Source organism: Hippichthys cyanospilos, chromosome 20, assembly GCF_059441005.1.
Source record: "Hippichthys cyanospilos isolate Australia breed blue-spotted pipefish chromosome 20, RoL_Hcya_1.0, whole genome shotgun sequence".
NCBI lineage: Eukaryota > Metazoa > Chordata > Actinopteri > Syngnathiformes > Syngnathidae > Hippichthys > Hippichthys cyanospilos.
The window spans coordinates 644,655-664,448 of record NC_142388.1 but is presented as its reverse complement, the minus strand read 5'-3'; the positions used below and the strand labels follow the sequence as shown (position 1 = coordinate 664,448).

Sequence of the window (19,794 nt, the reverse complement as noted above, 5' to 3'; positions counted from 1 at the left end):
AACTTGACAATATGCTACCCAGTGAGCGAGACCCCCACGTCAGGATGGCCGAGCGGTCTAAGGCGCTACGTTCAGGTCGTAGTCTACTCTGTAGGCGTGGGTTCGAATCCCACTTCTGACAAATGTTTTTTCTTCTCACCAAAGCGAGAGCTTTTGAAGCCAAATGTCCTAAGGGTGGTTTTAACACATCACGTTTTCAGCACAAAAGTCGAACTTTGATGTATTGTTCTACATCATTCTCCTTAATTGCTTCTTCTCAATCCACAATAGTCGTGATTAATTCCGCCCATTTTATAAATGGCTCAATTTCGGAAGAGTTTTTTGTTTTGCGCTGGCGTCAATATTACCCAGAAACGCGACCAACCGTGCGTTCGAATGAAAATGTTCACTTTTTTTGGACAAAAAACAACTTTTTGTATTGCTCTGACTTCCTCCCCTTCATTGCTTATTAGCAACTTTTTTCTCAGCTGTTCCACAATGTGGAACATTGAATAATCCCGCCTATTTTATAAATTTGACCAATCGCTACAGAGATAACCCGGAAATGCACAATGTGAGCCGCTGTGTTTAAGTGTTCGAATTAAATTTAGTCTATTTTTTAGCTTGCTTTGTAGTTCTGTTTTTTTTTTTTCAAATACCGGTTTTACCTAACAATAATTATAACAATAAAGGTAGGTGCGTGTTATACCAGCTCCGTTTTCTTGGCAAACTGTTGTGACGGTGTCTAAGATGCTAAATATATTCAAACTTTAAAATCGAGGGACATCACAAATTGGTTAAGCACAGGATAAAGAATTAGCATATGTTTGGATTAAAAAAAAAAGATGATCATATCATACCATACTGTTGGATTTTGCTATCGGTTCAAGCAGTGTGAAATATTAAAAGAGATGCCAAACTCTGATATACACTTGGAGTGTGCAATTAAAAAGTTAATTATGCATGTTTTGCAGATTTCATCAGCAAAGGCTGGATGCTTCCTCTTGCCGTGTTGCTTTTCTTTACCCAGGAGAATTTGCATCACTTGCAGGTGAAAGGTCAGTGACATCAATCACATCTCCAGCCATTTTTGATGATGGCTTTTTTTTGGGGGGGGGCCAGAGTGGACCTGACAGCGGAAATTCCCTCATTGTTGTTGTTTCGAAGCATGCCAGAAGGTTGCGCCCTGTCTATCCATCACGTCCTAACGTGTCACTTTTTCATTAGCGCAAAGTGCTCCAGTGGGCCGCTATGCAATATCGTTCGCACAGTTGAAACAATGGAAGCTGTTTTATGTAACTGGAACATTTATTACGGTGTCTCGTTTTAGCCTTTGAGAGATTTTTTTTTCCCTCAACAATAAAGTGGTGCCTTGACTTACTAGTTTATATAATTTGTTTTGTAACTAAAACACTCATACTTCAAATAACTCATTCAAACCCAAAGATACGTTTTTATATTTCTTTAAATATTCCCACAATGTTGATGTGTTTGGCTAAAGTAGGGCTAAAAATAGCTGGTTCTTAATGAATTGAAGAATTGATTACCTAGGTAAGGGGTGTCAAACGTACGTCCTGGGACCCTTCCTTAGCCAAACATATTTAAAAAAAAATGAAGTTAAAAAAGAAAAAGTACCTGGCAAATGTAAAATCAATAATGTACTGTCTTTAGGATTGAATGATTCGAAAAGGATGCACATTTCTGCTATTATTTAGATTTTTGAATCGATTGTTAATTCCAAAAACAAAACCAACATGAGACCGGAAACATTTTGTTAGCATGCTAGCGATCCAAATTTCGAAAGTAGCTTCCCGACTTTCAAGCGGAAATGAGCATCACAGCAAAACAAAACCGAGACAGTAAAACCGCAACGTAATAAAACAGGTTTTCATCGGTAGTCTGTCCGTGCAACGTTGACGCTGGACGTTGAATTGTTGACTTTTAAAAAGACCAATGAATTCAACTTATTACCCGGTCTTATTTCATTGGCACCACGAGGCCACAAGATGGCGTCAAAGTAATCTTTTTTTATTTTTTTAATCCCGATTCTATACCTTTTTCAGTATAACATTATATAGGTTTTAGGTATGTCGAGGCCACTAATTCACCGGAAGAATATTACTGACTCTACTCGAAAGCAAAGCAAAATGCCACAATATTTATAGTTGGTTATCGGATCATCTATTTGATAACATTTGATCAGCGTGGCTAATGAACGCCGACGTTGAATTATTCATGCGGCAAACTCCCGATGCGGCGGGCTCATAATTAGACGCCGGCTTTTCTTTCTTGCCTCGTATTCTAATTGGAGCGCGTCGGGCTAAGAGCGCCGATGCCGCGGTTTTGGGAGCGGTGGGGGGGGGTGACGCCAGGTAAACCCGCAACAGCCATTAAGCCACTTAAATGCAAATTGAAACGCATTGGGTGCTTTTATGGGGTCAAATTGGCGAGGCCGCTGGTGACGCCATCTTGGACGCCTCGCTGAAATCTTCTGCTTACTCTTGGGGCGCCTCGATTGGCTCCAGGAACAAGCTCGTCATCCGCTGAAAGTTGTCCTACCACAGAGGTGACAGGAATTCTTGTTTTTTTTTTTTTTTTTTTTTGCAAATTAAGGACATTTTTCAAAATCTAGATTTTTGTTTTTCAACAATTATCTGAGAGTAGAGGCGTCAAAATTCATGGATTAACCCGCTCCTTGCAAGAATTGTCATCATGTGAAATAATTGTTGTCCGCCAGTGATGATGTTTTTTTCCTTTCATGTTGTCCGCGTGTTCCCGCCCCCCAATCATCCAATCGGTTTCCCCTGCCTCTTGTTCCCATCCAAGGTGTTTCCCTTATACTGTAAGTCTTCTTGTATTCAAGCCCTAGTTTCGTTTCAGTTATTTGTCGGGTCACTCTCTTTTCTCGGTAGTCCCATGTCGCCGTTGAATTCACCTCGTTTTCCTCCTCGTTCCTCATGCTCCCCAGTCATCTTGTGGCAGTCTCCCTGCTGTTCCCCGTGACTTAAGTTTAGTTTCTAGGGTTTTTTTTCGCTACTTTTTCCGGTTTATGTTCACTGTCGTTCCTGCCTTATTTCATTATCAAACGACTGAACATTTTAGCCACTGAAGATTTTGAACATTTACAGCGGGTAGCATCAAACACCCCCCCGTTAAAACACGGGCTTGACATGTATGCTCGTTACCGCACTCAAAGAGCGAAATGTTTTTTACATAGTGTCTTAGTGGGGATTTTCACCTGTGCGACACAAATTTTGTTGACGTGCATGCGAGATTAATTGGCGGTGACCTTTGCGTAGGTTGATAGAGCTGCGCGGGTGGGGCGCTATTTGCTCACGTGTGCACGTAAATGCCTCTTATATCATGGCGGTGGCGCAGAGGTGGTTAACGCTTGTTTTATTATTTATTTATTTTATAGAGCTTTGGAAATAATTGCCAGAACCTGTCGCTCAAACACACACATGCACACATATATATCTCTCTAAAATGTCATTTTTAGGACACCTCGCCGCCTGTTTAAAAATGGGCGGAGCACCGCAAACGGTCCCCAGGTCGTAGTTTGGACTCCCTATGATGTGAGCGCACTCCTTTTATCACTTCCAACGTCGCGCTTTTATAGCTACTGTATGTGTTGTCTACGCAACGGCCGCCCGAAGGCTTCGGCTTCGGGGCCGGGCCGTCATCAAGACAGTCCATTAGGAAGCGGCTGCAACGAGTGGGCCAAATCAACGTGATGCAATCAGAGGAAAAAGGCAGGCGATTGCGGCTCGTTGGCTTTAAGGGCGCAAACCAAATTAGAGGCGGCGCGTGCGCTAAATGACCACATGACGAGGTTAGCTCCGCTCGGCGCCCGGCGGAATGGAAGCTTGCCCGCTGGCTTTTCTCCGCCATCGTTTCACACTGTTCATTTGAAATATTTAACAACAAAAAAAAGTGATCAGACCACATTAAAAATGTCATCATGAAAAGCATTCTCTTCAATACAAAGGAGATTTCAAGAAAAAGACACACACTCACTCTATTAGTTACACAAGGATAGTTTATTCTCATTTGCTCCCCCAAATTTTCATCAAATGTTGTTAATCGAAGAGCTCCCGGTTCGGTTTAACGTTTTTCGGATGTTTGCAAATGCCTTATTTCGATTAAACACAAATCTACCATCACGAAAGACTACAGAAATGGAATAATAACTTGTTTCAATTTAAACAATTACTCAATTATTAAAATAGTTGTTGATGAATTCCGATTGAGTAATTTTGACGGCGTAAATATCTCGCAATATTACACGTTTTTTTTCCTCAGGAAATTACATGTTTTCTGTGCATTATCATTACATTAGCTGACTGCTTTTTTTCCCTAAATTACATTTTTTGTCACAATATTACACCTCGGTTATTGAAGGTCTTTTGCAGAAAATTTTAAGCATCGCAATATTTGACCATTTTTGCCTCCCATAAAATGTTTTTTTCATTCTTCTTTGTAATCTGCAGTTAGACATTGGTGCATGCGCAAGACAGCTCGCACACTTTTCCACTTGTGAGGATTTACGAGGGATGCCAAAGGATTTGTGTCCCGCCTGCGATTTACGACCCTGCGGCTGCCGCGCCGCGTCGGGAAAAATCGCAATCAAAGAAGCGCATCGCATCAGACGGTAAGAGGAACTACTGCTTTTTTTTTCTTCTAATCAATACAAAAGAATCCTCATACTTATTCTTTCGGAAAGTGGCTTGTCGCCGCCGTGCTGAATAGCCTGCAGATTCAAAATTGGAAGATGAACGACAACATCGTTTGAATTTGAAGGGGATTAAGTGTACAATTAGAATATATCCATTCTGAATTCAAAATATAAAAAAACCCAATCGCCACAATTTTTATCAGAGCCGGCTTGTCGAGTAAACTCTGCAAGCACTAGTGGGAGCGTATTGCCCAACATGGCCACGCTTCCACGAATGTCCACCGTGAGGCGCACTTCAACCTTGAAAAAAAAGACGTAAGACGTCTAACCGATTAAACGCTGCGAAAATGAATAAAACAAGCAATCACGCACCTCGTCTATGAAATGTAGTTATTTTGAAAAACGCTACATCGAGGCCTTTTGACCAAGTAAAAAAGTAGATTTGTTTTCACGCTCCTGATCAACGCCATCATACTTTTTCGGACTTTTTAAAATAGCTTTGTATTTTCAGCATAGGCCGAGGGGCACAAAATGCGGATGCTGGCCGCATATGGCCCCCGCGCCGTCGTTCGGACACCCCGCCAATGCCGAGAAGGTTAAAAGAAGGAATCGGCGATCGCCGTTTAATGATTTGAAAGAACGCGGCTTGATAAGTCAGTCATATTTTGCTCCCTTTTGTTATACGGAGCAAAAACGAAAAGCCTTCATTAGCGGCTGTTGAAAGCGAGACTTTTTCACAGCACTGCCAGCGGTCAAGCCGATTACGGGTCCGCGTACGGCGCCGAGCTGTCTTTTGTTGAGCTTTATCCGAAGGCGGCGTGCGCGGCCTTGATAAATGTCAACGTCTGGGGCGTCCGCCCCCGCGCCAGGACTTATTGCCGCTTTATCTTTCCGTAATCCCCGTCGCGGCCGCCGATTCCCCGCAAGGGTCTTTGCGAAGAACGGCGCGGAATTCCCCGGACGGGGCGGGGCCCCCGCTTTCTAAAGCCGCTTTGAAAAGGGCAGCCGGCCCGACGAGGCGATCAACGCGCCGGGCTTTACTTGCCCCGGCGACGGATTTGCTTCGTCGCGTGAGCCCGCAAGCCGATCGCGTCAAAGTCATTCCCGGCTCTTTTTAAAAATTGGCCTTTTTTTATTTGCCGATGTAGACGATGCCTTTGGTTTGATCGAAAGGCGCCGTCTTTTAGTCTGGTTTCGGTCCCGGAGCCGACGAGTAGAGTTTTCGCACCCGGTCGGCCAAGTAAACAGCAAGCTTTCATTGATTAGCTCCTACGTTTTACCGGAGAAATGCGAAGGGTCGGGAGCACACAGCTGGACAATTAGCATCGGTAGAAAAGAATTGACCCTCGTGCAGAACTTTTGGGACGGGGACCGATTTGATAGCGACGCGCGTCAGTGAGAGCTGTGTATTGACACACGGGGGACTCCAGACTTCTCCGAATAGTTGATTACTTGAATCTTGAGGCAGTTAAAAAAACAAAAAAACTGCCGTTATCATACTAATGATTTCTAACACAGCAGTATCTTTTTTTGCCATACAATAAGAAACTTTGATTTATTCCCGTGTCATATTAAGGTGCTGATTAATTTGCTGACATATTTTTCTGGAAAAAGGCGCTGTTGGGAAAGTCTCACACTCATGATGAAAGGTAGCAAAGAGCAGTTAGTGTGTCCAAGATGAAAGACTTCATTTTCAGCCGCTTTATTGGCGCTGACGGGGCTTCTGCCCAAATTCCTTCATTATGCCTCCAAAGCCCAGTCCAACCGGACAGACGCATTTCTCCCTTTCAAACTTTTGCTTTATCTTTGCCTCGCCGATCGCTGCTCCTTTTCTCCGACTCGCCGGCGCCAGCCAGAAAAATGCGCGATCCGCATAAGGGCGCGGATGAAGCAAATGGCGCGGAGAGTCCGCAACGGCGCGTTCAATCGCACGATGGAAGACTCCGCGGCACTTTTCAATTGCTCAAATCATTATGAAAAAATGACTCGGAATTTGCGGACACCAGGAGACGAGCCAAGCCGCCTTTTCCTTTTCATAATTCGTCAAAGTCGACCCGACAAATGATCCACGCGGCCTTGTTGTTGACAACAGAGGCAAATTGTGCGTTTTCGCAATGTTCCGCATCCCAAAACGGATGCGTGCTATATTTAGAATATTCATTGAACCATTAAGCCTTGTAAATGACATATTACTTTTTTCACATTCAAATTCATGTTATTCAAACACAGATAAGTGGAAAAACGTGGTCTGTTTTGAGTTACGCGGATATAAATCGACCCACCTGAAACTCGACGCGTACTCTGAGAAATACGGTAAATTTACAACACGCAGTGTCTTGAAGCCACTTATCTGTCCGGCCCATCTTATTCTAGCTACATAAATAGTTGTCATGCGTGTGGTAGCGGAAGCTTGCTTTTAAACAGAACCATGTGGTTGGATTTCATCTTTTGCATGCGTATATTTAACCATGGAAAGTTTAAAATCTCATACGTGCCCTTTAAAAGATGCTCCAAACATTTGTTGGAGTTAGATGCATTTTTTTGCACAGAATCTCCGGAACATATGGATTATTTTGAGAGGGAAAGGCGCCAAGCAGATGGCGCTCTCCCTCAACTCGCCGGTGCTTTGAAAGCGACATCTGCCGCCATCATAAAGCGGTCCGCTGCGGCCCGCGGCGCCCCGCCACTTTTGGCCAGATTGTTCACTTTGTAATCAAAGACCACGGTGTACTTGAGATATATTTTTTGCTGGGAAATAAGTTGTCATATGTGGGGTTGCCGTTTTTCATTCAACATCACAATTGGGCTAACGTCGGCTCTCTCGTCTTCATACCAGCTGTGATAGTTGGAATTCAGTGGTTCTCAACAGTTATTCTTGACATCAAAGGGTAAGTCTTGCTAGAAGACACCAAGGAGCTGAAATTTCACCCAGATGGTGACAGCATGTCAAAGTCCAAAATGGTACAGCCGCTTAGTTCTCGGTCTACTAGAAGTGTGCCATCTCTTGGCTAAAATACCGCCAAAATAAATGTCCTCTTATGTCCTGGCAGAGCGGTGGACTGTCGCGGGACCAAATGCAGGGAGACCTGAGGCAAGGGGACTGTATACAACATTAAAATGTAGAAATAAACTTACAACTAAACTAAAGCCTGAACTCAAAATTCAGAAAAAGACAGGAATATACTGTAACTCACGAGGACGAGGCAACGTCCACGGCGAAAATTTGACAACGGCCCCACACAAACCGAGAGGACGCAGGAAACTAAATACACTCAAAAGTGACGAGACGACAAGGAACACCTGGACAAGACACAATTGGTACGGGGAGCTGATCGGCCGACGCAAGGTAAGCAGGATAACGGGGACAGGTAGACGCAATCACACTATGAAGGGAAACGGAAACCTGAACTAACATGAACAACGGACCAAAAACCAGAACGTGAAAGAACAGCAAGCAGACCGTAAGACCCTCGAGCGGCCTTTTGCCCCACGCCGAATCCAGCCCGCGACGGCTCCTGGAGTCAAAAAGATGGCGCTCGGTCACGCTTAACGCGTCGCTGGACGGCCGTGAAATTCGTCAAAGCTTCCGTGACGGATTCAAGCTAATTGATAATTAGGTGCTCCTTCAATCATCCGCCGTCCTTATTGTTATCCCAACCGGATTGGGTCACCAACATCATGTGACTGTCGAGTTCAAACATCGGCGCGCGTTCGTATACCTTGCGTGCTATTAATACGCCGATTTTTATTTTTTTTTGTTTTGGGGGGGGGGGGGGGGGGGGTGATGAAAAGCAACGACGGTGACGGGCATTGAAAAGGGAAGCCAGTAGCCGCCGCTTCCTGGACCGGGCCCGGTCAAGCCCATTCATAATAGTAATAGTAATAACAACGTCGGGGGAGTAATTGATGTGACGTGCAAAGAGATGAGCTGTCACACGCTAACAGATGATGAGCGGCTGCTGCCAACCAATCAAGGTTGCTTCCTTTATCTTGTCCGACAAGCCGCTCACTCGCTTCTGCTTCTGCTTCTGCTTCTGCTTCTGCTTGGGGTGGGCATCATAAAGGGATTTTTTAAATAATACGTATTGTCAGTTATTACATTTTTATGAGCAAAAAGTCATTGATTTAACGGAGATGAAATTTCGGGAAGACTAGTTGGCTGCTCTAAACGGGCTGCAGAATGTTGTACTATCGCAATACGTTGTAAAAACGAGCAAGCAATTTTCAGCTGGCGGCTTGTTTTACGACCTCCGATTGTTATGACACGAACTGACGTGAATGGAGCGCGCTTCCCCAGACTGGTCAAATTAGCATGGCCGTCTATCCTTGGACTGCTCGACGGGCTGCTTTCCAGCAAATCCCAAAAATTGTTAACATTGAACTAAAAAAAAAATATGATTATTAATATGTCTAACATGTATATGTGTAAGAAAAGAGTCAAATATAAAAAAATACAACAAAGCTCTATTTTTAACATTTTAGAAATTCATGACCTGAGCGGAGGGAGGAGGCATGACAGTGCTACAAATGACTTCTCTCTTTGTCATTAATACCCAGCCGCACGACAGTCACGCGTCCCCGTTGACGATATCGGCCCGACGCCTTCATTTGTTTGCTCACGGCACCGTAAAAGCCCCGACGGGCAAAGTCGGTAAGAAATGGGTCGATCTTGAAGCATTTGAGGTGTGAGATTGACCTGAAAACCGGAGCATTTGAGGTTAAACCGGTCTTTGTTGGAGTCGATTAAGGAGCTTCGTTTAAACGCGAGCGGCGCATCCGCCCGCTCGGTTTGAAGTCCGCTGCTCACGTTCGGGCAGAAGACGGCAAAAGACCGGAGGGATGAATTATTTCCGCCGGTCGTCTAATCCCAAGCGGCAGCGATGAGCGGGGCGGCCCCAGACATCGATCGCGCTTTGAAATATGCGCGCGGACGAGACCCCGGAGATGGCTCCTCGGTCAGGGGGGTTGTTTACGGCTCCCCGTCATAAGCGGCGCGTCGCACGTGAGTTGCCGCCTCGTCCTTCTCGTTTCGCGTAAGCAGATTTACGAGGCGCTAAATCCCGCTCGTATAGAGCCGCCGCGTCACGTACCGCGGGCGTAGAAAATATCCATATAATGAGGGATATTGCGGGCGTCTTGGCCCCGGTTGTTTTTGTATCGACGAGCTTTGAAAATGAGTTTGGAAAACACGAGCGCTTGCAACAGGAAGGAGGCAGACTCCCGAAACTTAATTTAGCCCCAATTAGCCATGTGGATACTTCATTAGAGCGTACAGACTCGGTGAGTGAACTCATGGGAGCTTTGCGTCAGACTCCTTTCCTGTCTGACTTCACTTTGCTCTTCTCTGTATGTCGGCATGTCTGTGAAGTTCATTTGGCAGGCCAATGATACAACGTAACGCGCTATGGCGGAGCGTTGTGTGCTTTGGGTGCCGTCGCCAGAAGCTGATCCGCACCTCCAGCAACTCTGGAGCTCTGCTTAGCTTTTGGCTTTGACATGATTGCCGTTCACTTTAGTCCGCCTGTCACTCTCGAAAAGAGAAATTGCCAGAGCTTCCTCAGTGAAAAACAAACGCCCGAATCCAGATCCCCTGACCGCAGGGCACCGGCCTGCATCCTGAGATGTTAACAGCCAACAATTAGTGACATTTGTGGAGAGTAAAATGTAAAAAATGTACGGACGCGGAACGGAGCCTTGCGGAACGCCATTATTTAGCTACGGAGGCTCCTCCTTACATCCCAAGTCCAAACCCTTTCCAGTCACCCCCCCGGATTTAATTGGGTTGGCTTGACCTGCTTTGGAGCATCTTGAAAACGTCGCCTTCCGGTTGGTCCTGAAGGCGACGCCGTCGTGCTTCGCAGCAGATAAGCCTTCCCACTGAACTTGATTGATGTGAGCCCCTTCACGCACAACCCCTAACCCATTTCCAAGGAGGGCCAGCGATAAACCACTGGGTGATAAACACTTGACCGTGCTGCCCGTCTTCTAGAAAAACAAATTCAAATAAATAAAGCCTTTGGCCATTTTTTTTAAACGGCGGATGAGGCTTCTGGCCCCACTCCAGACGCCTGGATCGCTTCGAAAAAAAAAAAACCCAGACCTCATTATGCGGGGCAAGCAGCAGGAAATGAGTCGGCCTGAGGTTACGCTGATCATGGATCACTCACTTTGACACTGATTCCAACCACTGCAAACAGAAGTCTTGCGTAGGAAAAAACAAATTCAAGCAGATACCCCTTTCTGCGTTAACCGTGTCAAAGCTTTAGCAAAACGGAATAAATCTCATCTTCCCAAGCTCTTCATATTTGTCGGGGTTCATATCCATGAGTTAGGGTTAACTTACGGATGCGAGTGACGCAAGTTCATTTTGCCGTAAATAGCCAAAATTGCGCCGGCTTTTTAAAAATTGAAAATCGTGCCATTCCGACCGCAACGGCCGACTGACGTCCGTCCTCCAGCGGATTAGTAACGTTGCTAACGCAGCACACTTGCTTACTAGTAAGACACTTGTGTTGTTGTCCCGTATCTCAAAGTAGCAATGTTCAAAATAAGGACAATTTTCAATTCAAACAAATGGAAGATTTGTTCACCAAATGAAGCGGGTTTGCAGCCGTCAGCCCGGCGAATGGAATTTCCACACAAGACGTTACTGCGGCGGGAGCTAATACGCAAGGATAAGATCTCCAGGAAAAAGGCGCAGCCTGCTCTAAAATTGAATCGGCCGCCCCGAAGAGCTGACGCGCGTGGCGGAAATGTGCCGGAGCGCCCCCGTGTCTCCGGATCTAGCTAGCGTCCAGCTTCCCCTGCAACACATTTACAAACGTTAGGAAACTTAAAAAGGGCATCCCCCTCCCGCTTTGTGTGCTGTGCCATTCGCAGATATCTTGGCCTTCCGCTAGCTAAATGCTAACACAATGCAAAATGCTATAATGACCAATCTATGTGCGAGAAATTCATAAGTCGGCTGTCTCAAGACGCCGCTGTGTATGAGGTGCTCTCGACATAACTAATTTTCAATGATAGAGACAATTTTCGATGGTGGCGTTTGCATGAAAAAAAATCCTTTTGCATTCCAATGAGGTCCCAAGGAAAATGAAAAAGGACACCTTCTAGGCTAAATCAGCATGCATATTAGTCCATTTAACATGCCTCCTTTTGTCTGCCTGAACCAATCTTGTACCTGTGACCGCTATTAGTTTGCCCTTTCATGGCCACCCTCAGCGCCAGGTGCCTTCCTCTCTCCTTCCTCTTCGCTCCGCTGCTGCCTTCCTTCAGATGAACCCTTATAACGAGAAAAATTGTGTGTGTGTGTGTGTGTGTGTGTGTGTATATATATATATATATATATATATATATATATATATATATATATATATATATATATATATATATATATATATATATTAGTTTCTCCTCCTCCTTACATGTCATGTTGGAGCAAATATTTTTGCCCCGGCATGACCTTCTCGGTCAAGGTCCGGGCTCGGCGACACCTCGCCGTTCCTATCGTGTTGCAAAAGCAGCCGGTGACACGGCTTGGGTCAGGGCGACACGTGGCCCAAGCGTCTATATTTAAACGGCGCGTCGCATGAGCGTCAGCGATTAGGTGGAGCGTTTCGTGATGAGCTTCCCGCAGGAGTGAAAGTGTTTTGCTTTTTGGGGGCTTCATTTCAAACACGGGGTTCTGATATCCTAAGTAGAAGCCGCTGTGGTAAGCAACAAGCGCTCGGGGTTAGCCTCTGGTCGTCATGGTAACAAAAGCCGGACAGAACGCGCGACGCTACTGGCGCTCCCTTTCGGGCATGGGACAGGAAATGTGCTGTAATTGTGGATCCTTGGGGTGTTTTGACAAAATGTGTCACAGAAGAGCTATTAAGCTACCCGGGAACCGCTTTAAATTGTTAAAAAAAGAAAAAAAAAATATATATATATATATATATATACACGCTCAATATGTCTCCTTGAAAGAAACGGCAGCAGCAAAGCAGCTCGTCGAGGGGATATGTTTTGACAGGGCTTGTCCAAACGTTGCCAAAGCTGACCTATTTTGCTCCGTCATTTCTTGCAAATGTTGATCGCCGCTACCGCAGAAAATTCCCAAATGTGCAAAAGAACACGCAATTATTCTAGTTGAACAGAAAAAAAGCAGCTGTCAAATCCCCCCTAAGAAAAGCAGACAACCGACTTTTTCCTTATTGTTTGATTTCTCTTTTTTTTTTGCGATATTCTATCTGTCATTCTGTGCGTCAAATCTCAGCTATCTAACTAATGTTAGAGCTAATCTTTGTAATCAAGCTAATCTTTCAATCCAATTTGAGCAAACTCATTTTGCTTTTTTATGTTGGCCTTTTTTTCGAGCGTATTCAACGCAGTCATACTGCCCGTGCAATTGATGCAGTGCTCCCCTGTATCCAGCAGTTGGCGCCGTGGTGAAAAAGGCCTCTAAATTTCCTTCTACATATTTTGACAGTCATTTTATCGCGGCGCGATGGTGTATGACTTGCTGTTCCCGCCGTGTTCCTTTATGCCTCTCCATGACGGCGGAGCATCCGTCCCCCCCCCCACCCTCCCCAGTTCCGTATCTATTTTATTTTCCCCGAAGCCAAACGGGTCTTAAGAAGCGGAGCGTGTGTGTGTGTGTGTGCGGGGAGCTCATCTGCAGCGGCGCGGTGTGGCAAAAGCGGAAAGAATCGGTTATCTCCAAAGGTAGCGCGGCGACCAGGTGGCGGCTGATTTCGAAGATGCCACTTGCCGGCCCATCGACAGCGCCATCAGGCGCCTTGATTACGCCGCGGCCCGGGCGCGGCTTCTCTCCAAAGCGCAACTTGGACCTTGAACTCCCATTCGCGGAGAGCTGCGGTGTCCAAACTACGGCCCGAGGGCCGCCCACCCTAAACATGCACTAAAAACTACGCTTGCGACCCGTAAATCCGTTGCATATATTTGAAGTTTGGGGGTGTCCAAAAATGTTTTCTAAGGGACAGAAAAATCGAAAGGTGCAAGGGCCTGAGACTTTGAGTTTTGAAAAGCACCTAAAATTGATCAAGCGGTTACGTATTTATTTTTGTGTAATACAGATGTTTTTTTCTTTTTCAAACCGCAACCTTAACGCTAATTTCAAGGCGAATAACAAGAACTGAAAGGAAACGGGAAAGACAATTAAAACAGCAACAAAAGCCCCAAACAGAAAAGAAGAGAAAACCCCGATACCGAGTCAAAGACAAAAAATACCTAGAGAACATTCCGTTGAGTCGGGCTCACGTAATTCAAATGCGCTTAGCTAAGCATGGGTTGAATTCGCGCGCCACTCATAAGCTCCCAACAAGCGCCTCATCTTGCTTCCGACAGCCCGGGAATCCAATTTCATTTCCGATCAAACGCATTATTTATATTGCCCGCTTTTACGCCAAAATCAATATACGCTCATCGTCTTCTGCGGACCTGACGTCGGGGAAATGTAAGCGCCTTCATTAAATGCCTTCTCGCTTGTCATATTTTCTACGAATGCAAAAGTGGGATGAAAATAATTCCGCTGACGCGCGTGCTATCCGAGCAAACTTGCGGGAACTTGCCGTATGAGCTCATGCGGTACGAACGACACGTCGCGGGGCATCGACTCGCGCGCAGTCATTCCGCTTGTTTGACACTAAAACAACATGATATTTGACCACAAAGGGTTCCGCAACACATGTAGAGGGACAATCTAACTATACTCATCTCTCCTTCATCTCCTGTGCAGAGTGAAGAATATGACTGCAGACTACTGAGTTAACTTAGTTCATGCTGTATGAGTCAAACGTGTTAGAGTGATATTGCTAAAACCCATTGCGATTTTTTTTTTTTTTTGGGGGGGGGGTTAGAACGGAGTAACTGTTAATAAACAATGACATCATTTGCATAAGTTGAACCGAAGCGAGTGAGGGAGAAAAAAAGCGAATCTCTGTGAGATCATCAAAAGGTGGCCCCAAGCAGGGCATTTTTTTCTCATTAGCGATGCGTTATTTCTGCAATATGAAAATACACAAAAACAAAATAGATGAAAAAGGACATTAAGATTTATTTCGACAGCGCGGCACGTCATTTGCCGGCCGGCGCCTCGTTCGCCGAATCATTAAGCGGTCCGCGAACGCTTGTTAGCCTCGGGCGGGCGCGGCCAAACCCGATTTGTCCGCTCTCGCGCTACTGGCCGAAAGGGCCTTTGCAACAGGTGAGCGAGCACCGACACTCCAATATCTTTGCGCTGGACACGTAGCGCTTAATGGGACGCATTTTTTGGAAGGGGGTTCCTCCCACCCGCGGCCCCTTCTGAAGGTTTCTTCGTTTCCCCACGTGGGCTTTTGGAGTTTTTCCTTCCTCTTGCGGGGGCTTTGTTTGTGCGTTTGTGACCTTCTGCGTGATTTTACCACTGAAAAATCGGGTACCGGCATTCACGCGGCTTTTCACCATTAATCGCACAAAACGCACTAAAGCGTTACCGTATTAAAAAATTCAGCTCAATTTATGCTTTACCAAATCTTCTCGCGGAGCAGAATCCGTCTTGTTTTTCCCGTGGACAGTATCACTTGGATTTTTTTTTTGTATTTCTGTCTTTAAGTTACGGTCAACACAATTGAAAAGTTATTGAAAAAAAAGTCAAATGCGAAGCAAAACATGTTGCGGACATGGAATATTCATGGAGGCATTCAACGCAACTGTTGGTTGACAGTGACAAATGAGTCCCAGATGGCGCCTTCACGGACACGCCTGTCCAAAGTGGGCGGCGGCATCTTCAACCTGGGAGCTTGCGCATGACAATAACGTGTCGGACGGGACGCAGAAGAGTCGTGACGGCACTCAAGCTCAAGCTTTTCCGGAAAAAAAATGTCGGGGATCCGCAATAAATCCTCCCGCTATGATATTGGCCTCATTTCTCCTCCCGATAAGGCCCGCCCAAAACATTCGGATTTCTTTACACAAAATAATTGCTAAAGGAGTGAACGAAAATTGCTGGCGCTGATAAAGTTCGAGACCAAATCTGAATTTTTCCCGCTAAAAGAGTGGACCAGCCCTTTAAATGGCACAACGAAGTAGTCGGTAGCCATTGTAAACGGCCGTAATAGACGATACTAAATAGGCTGCAGCCCCCCCAAGCGAGAGGACCCACCTCGCTTGCCGCGCATTCAATTGGACGCTTGCAAAAGGATTTGTGCTTGAGCATAAATGTATCCGCTGGCCTTTAATTCTAACGTGTCGGCACATGAGAGCTGGGACTTTTCCCGCACTGAATGAAACCAGGCGCATGATAACCTTTTTGTATCTTTGTGCTTTTTTTTTGCGTGAAAGCAAAATTTCTTCAGCCACATGAACTGACTAAAATTTTGGGACATTGATTGAAGGCGTGCCTTATAATCCTATTTGAAAAGTGTTTTCATATATAGGGCGCACCGCATTATAAGGCACATAGAATAGAAGCGACAGTAGTGGCTGGGGTTGTTATTTGAGGCCGCGTGTGCGTGTGTCCTTGTTTTGCGCATTGGGAGGAAATCCCAGGTTTTCCTGTCTTCTTGGGGACCTTTTGCTCTGTTGGACCCTACAAGATCAGACCTCTTTTTGAGGTTCAAGACTTGATTTTGGAGTCTCTGGTTTGGATCGGATTTTATTAGAGGGTAATTATGGTTGTCCCCAGTACAATAGAAAAACCTCCTCGTGTGAGGAGAGAGAGCGAGCGAGCGAGCGAGAGAGAGAGAGAGAAGGAGGCGTGTCCGCGAAGGCAGCGGACGCTCAGGCTGAGTTGGGGACGTACGGTCGTCACTCGGGTTCCCACCAAAGTGCGGGCAGCCCATTCCACGTTTTCCTCCTCTCACCTATGCATGAAAAATCGCTTTTTTTTTCCTCAGTAGCGACCGAAATCCTTCGCCCCCCGGTCAAGCATTTGCAGAAGGTGCCTGGACGGCCGCGCGTAAAAAGTTGCGGCAAAATGTTTTGCGGGGGCCGAGACGGTCCCAGATAGCGGCGGGGCGCCCCCTCCCCTCCCCTCGCCCGGTCCTCGTCCCCGCGCGGCCATGGAGCCCAAGAAACGGCCGAGCGCCGCCGCCGCCGCCGCCAACTGGCTCCGCTGCTGCTCACTGCTCTTCTGTCAGGCAGGTACGCCGACGCCGTCCCGTTTTGCGCACTTGCTCAACTTTTGCTGAATTTAGACCCTTGTTCTCTACGTTCAAAAAAGCCGCATGAGCGAGTGGGGATGCCCCATCACATTTTTCAGCACTTTTTCGAATCCCCATTCCTTGGCAATAAGGTAATGTGCTTATCCATTCTTTTTTGCAAAAGCCCCCCCTCCCAGGAAATAGAAAACATTTTGCTTCCCGCTCTCCGCAGTGACTACAACAATATATAAGTATAGCTAAAATTGTATCATTAGCAGGAGAAAAACAATATAAATCAATTTGACTTTTTACTGAAACTGAAAAAAACATCAAATACAACAATGTGTCAATCCCTATTTAAATTTGAAAGGTTTTTGACCAACCAATGCTGAAAAAAAACTAGATTACAAAATATGAAATAGTGTTTTTCAGTTTAAAAAGTTGGGAGCTCCAGTTTTTTGACATGGCGTGACATTAGGTTGAGCACTGGGAATTATCGTTTATTTTTTTTTAAAGATAATTCACCTTAAGCAGTCCAATTGGAATAGAATTACTTTATTTTCATTGTAGAATCAAACTGGGACTGCTGCTAAAAATATATATATTTCAAAATATACATGTTTATTTAAAAAAATAAAACTGGTAGCGCTGCTTAATAATATATAAACAATATATTATTATAGAATACATATAAATAAATATAATATTCAAAATAATAATAAAATATATGAAAAAAGGTGAAATTGGGTTGTATAAAAATCTTTTTAATGGTACTTTTTACTGCGGAAGGCGTGGGGCAATCCCGTTTTCCCCATCGCAATGCTCCGGCTGGAGAAGCCGCTGACTGCGCCTCGCAGTGTTGCGTTTGTTTGGCGCTGAAGAAGGAAGACAAAAGTGAGCGTGCCCAAGTACAGCACATCTCAAATGGGGGTACGAGGACCCCCGGCCCGGCACCGGCACTCGGGACCGTATCGGAGATATCGACGGGCTTTTTGCAGCGATGGGCGAATTTTCATGCCGTGACAGGAACTGTTCATTTTTCTTTTCAAATTAAGAGCAAATGAAATGGAACACAAATCGTAGTGACGCACATTTCCGTCATCAGCGGGATAGAAAGCAGATGATTTGTCATCTGCGCTGTCTACAAACATAATTCAAGACACAAATGGCAATGAACTCCAAAATGCTTTGTGCAGGTGAGGTTCAAAAAGTCATTTCACTTTGAAAGAAAAAATTGAGGAAAGGGCTTGGAATACTGCACCGACACAAACGTAACAAGCATGATTGTGATTAGTAGTGGAGAGTTCCCCCCGGTGGCGAGTAAAATTGCAGTTTATATTAAAAAACCATACTTTACGCTGTCCTGGGGAAAGTTATGGTCAGAAATTGACGCTACTTATACCAGTACAAGCGTGAAAAGGAGCGTGCGGGACGTGGGCAGGCGAGGCCTTTATGAATTCAGATGATGGCTAAGCGGCGCTTGTTTGGCCCGCCGCCTGTTAAAAGCCCTCCGGCGAGGCCGTTAGCACGGCCCATAAATCACCTGCGCTCATTTGCATGCAGGTGCCGGATTTGCCGCCGGGCCCCCGGGCTCTGGCAACCGCCTCCCCCGCCCTCCCCCTCCCCCTCCCCCTCCCCCTCCCCCGTCTGGTCACTCACCCGCGCTCAGGTCAAAGCGTGGCCTTGACTGCTCAAGCAAAATTGCTTTCACTAAATCAATTTTGGGTTGACGCGGGGCCTCGGGAAAGTCCTCGTTGTGGCTGTGAACGCTAGATGTTCCTGTTTGTGATCCCGATGACAGAATTTTTGCGCGCGGTCGGAAAGGGGCTATCTGCGCCGTTGTGGGGGTGAAGGCTTGACGTCACCGTTCGTGCTGTGTTTTCCCTTTTTTTTCCCCCTCGCGACGCCAGTGGCGTGTCACGAGCAGACGCACTCTCACGCCGAGGACCAGCTCTTCAAGAAGCTCTTTGCCGGCTACAACAAGTGGTCCAGACCCGTTCCCAACATCTCCGACGTGGTCATCGTCAAGTTCGGGCTGTCCATCGCGCAGCTCATCGACGTGGTGAGGCCAGGCGAAAAGAAAAAGAAAAAAAAAAATCACTGTTATCGGTGGGTGTGCCTAATATTTTGGCTGACGCGTCACTTCCTGTTTGGTAGGACGAGAAGAACCAAATGATGACGACTAACGTTTGGCTTAAACAGGTGGGAGGAAATTCACCATTTTTTTATGACTTCTCTTCAAGACAAAAATATATATCATTTATTTGGGGGGGCTTGATGGAAAGGAGTGGAACGACTACAAGCTTCGCTGGCGGCCGTCGGATTACGACAACGTGACATCCATCAGAGTTCCGTCCCAACTCATTTGGGTCCCGGACATTGTCCTCTACAATAAGTGAGTAGAGAAAGCTGGCGGAGCTCGAGTGCTGTGCGTTATTTTGTAACGGCTATTGTAAATAATATTTTCAACGATATACGAATCACAGTCCGGGACGTAGTTTAAATTACGTGCTGTGGCTCCCTCTAGTGGCGAACAAAGGAACGCATGCAGAATGCTGCCTTCATGCAGACGGTTGGAAAACGGATTGGACGTTATGCCGGAGAGACAGACCGGCAAAGTGATTCAAAAAGAATCCTCCTTTCGTATCCGAAATGAAACAGTGGTAGAATCCGGTATCAAATTTTGCGATGATAAAGTCATTTTCTCGAAAGCAAAAATGTTCAGCTTTCCCTATCAATGAGCCGGCTTTCCTTTAGTGAGCACGTCTAGGAATTGTTATCTGTTCTATTAAGACACGGCGTAGAAAATGATGGAAATGAACGGTCACGCGTGTGGACAATCGAGAAGCCTCCCTAAGAGCAGCTCTAGCAAGAAATGACCAACGTACGGGCATCAAAATCGAAGAAAAACGTCCAAAGAAGCTTGAGGCGCGACGCAGTCTTTACGAAAGCCTCCGCAAAACGCAGGAAGTGGCAACGCGCGGGATTCAGCGCCATCTCGCGGCGAAGTATGAAAAT

The 19,794-nt window shown here is 45.9% G+C and overlaps 1 protein-coding gene and 1 non-coding gene across 7 annotated transcripts in view; both read left to right on the top strand.

Annotated features, from left to right (window-relative positions):
• The first annotated feature begins 38 nt into the window (after positions 1–38).
• trnal-cag (transfer RNA leucine (anticodon CAG)) lies at positions 39–121 on the top strand. The gene has a single exon. It is a non-coding gene; the product is annotated as a tRNA-Leu (tRNA).
• A 418-nt stretch (positions 122–539) lies between these two features.
• The window catches only part of chrna2b (cholinergic receptor, nicotinic, alpha 2b (neuronal)), a 21,678-nt gene continuing 2,423 nt past the window's right edge, over positions 540–19,794 (top strand). For 2 of the 6 annotated variants that reach the window (XM_088402747.1, XM_088402746.1), the window contains exons 1-7: positions 540–671; positions 954–1,037; positions 4,470–4,630; positions 16,531–16,777; positions 18,687–18,838; positions 18,934–18,978; positions 19,062–19,171. In XM_088402747.1, coding sequence (XP_088258873.1) covers positions 16,696–16,777; positions 18,687–18,838; positions 18,934–18,978; positions 19,062–19,171 — 389 coding nt within the window. In that variant the 5' untranslated portion in view covers positions 540–671; positions 954–1,037; positions 4,470–4,630; positions 16,531–16,695. The other 4 variants (XM_088402749.1, XM_088402748.1, XM_088402751.1 and 1 more) reach the window with 4 other exon arrangements.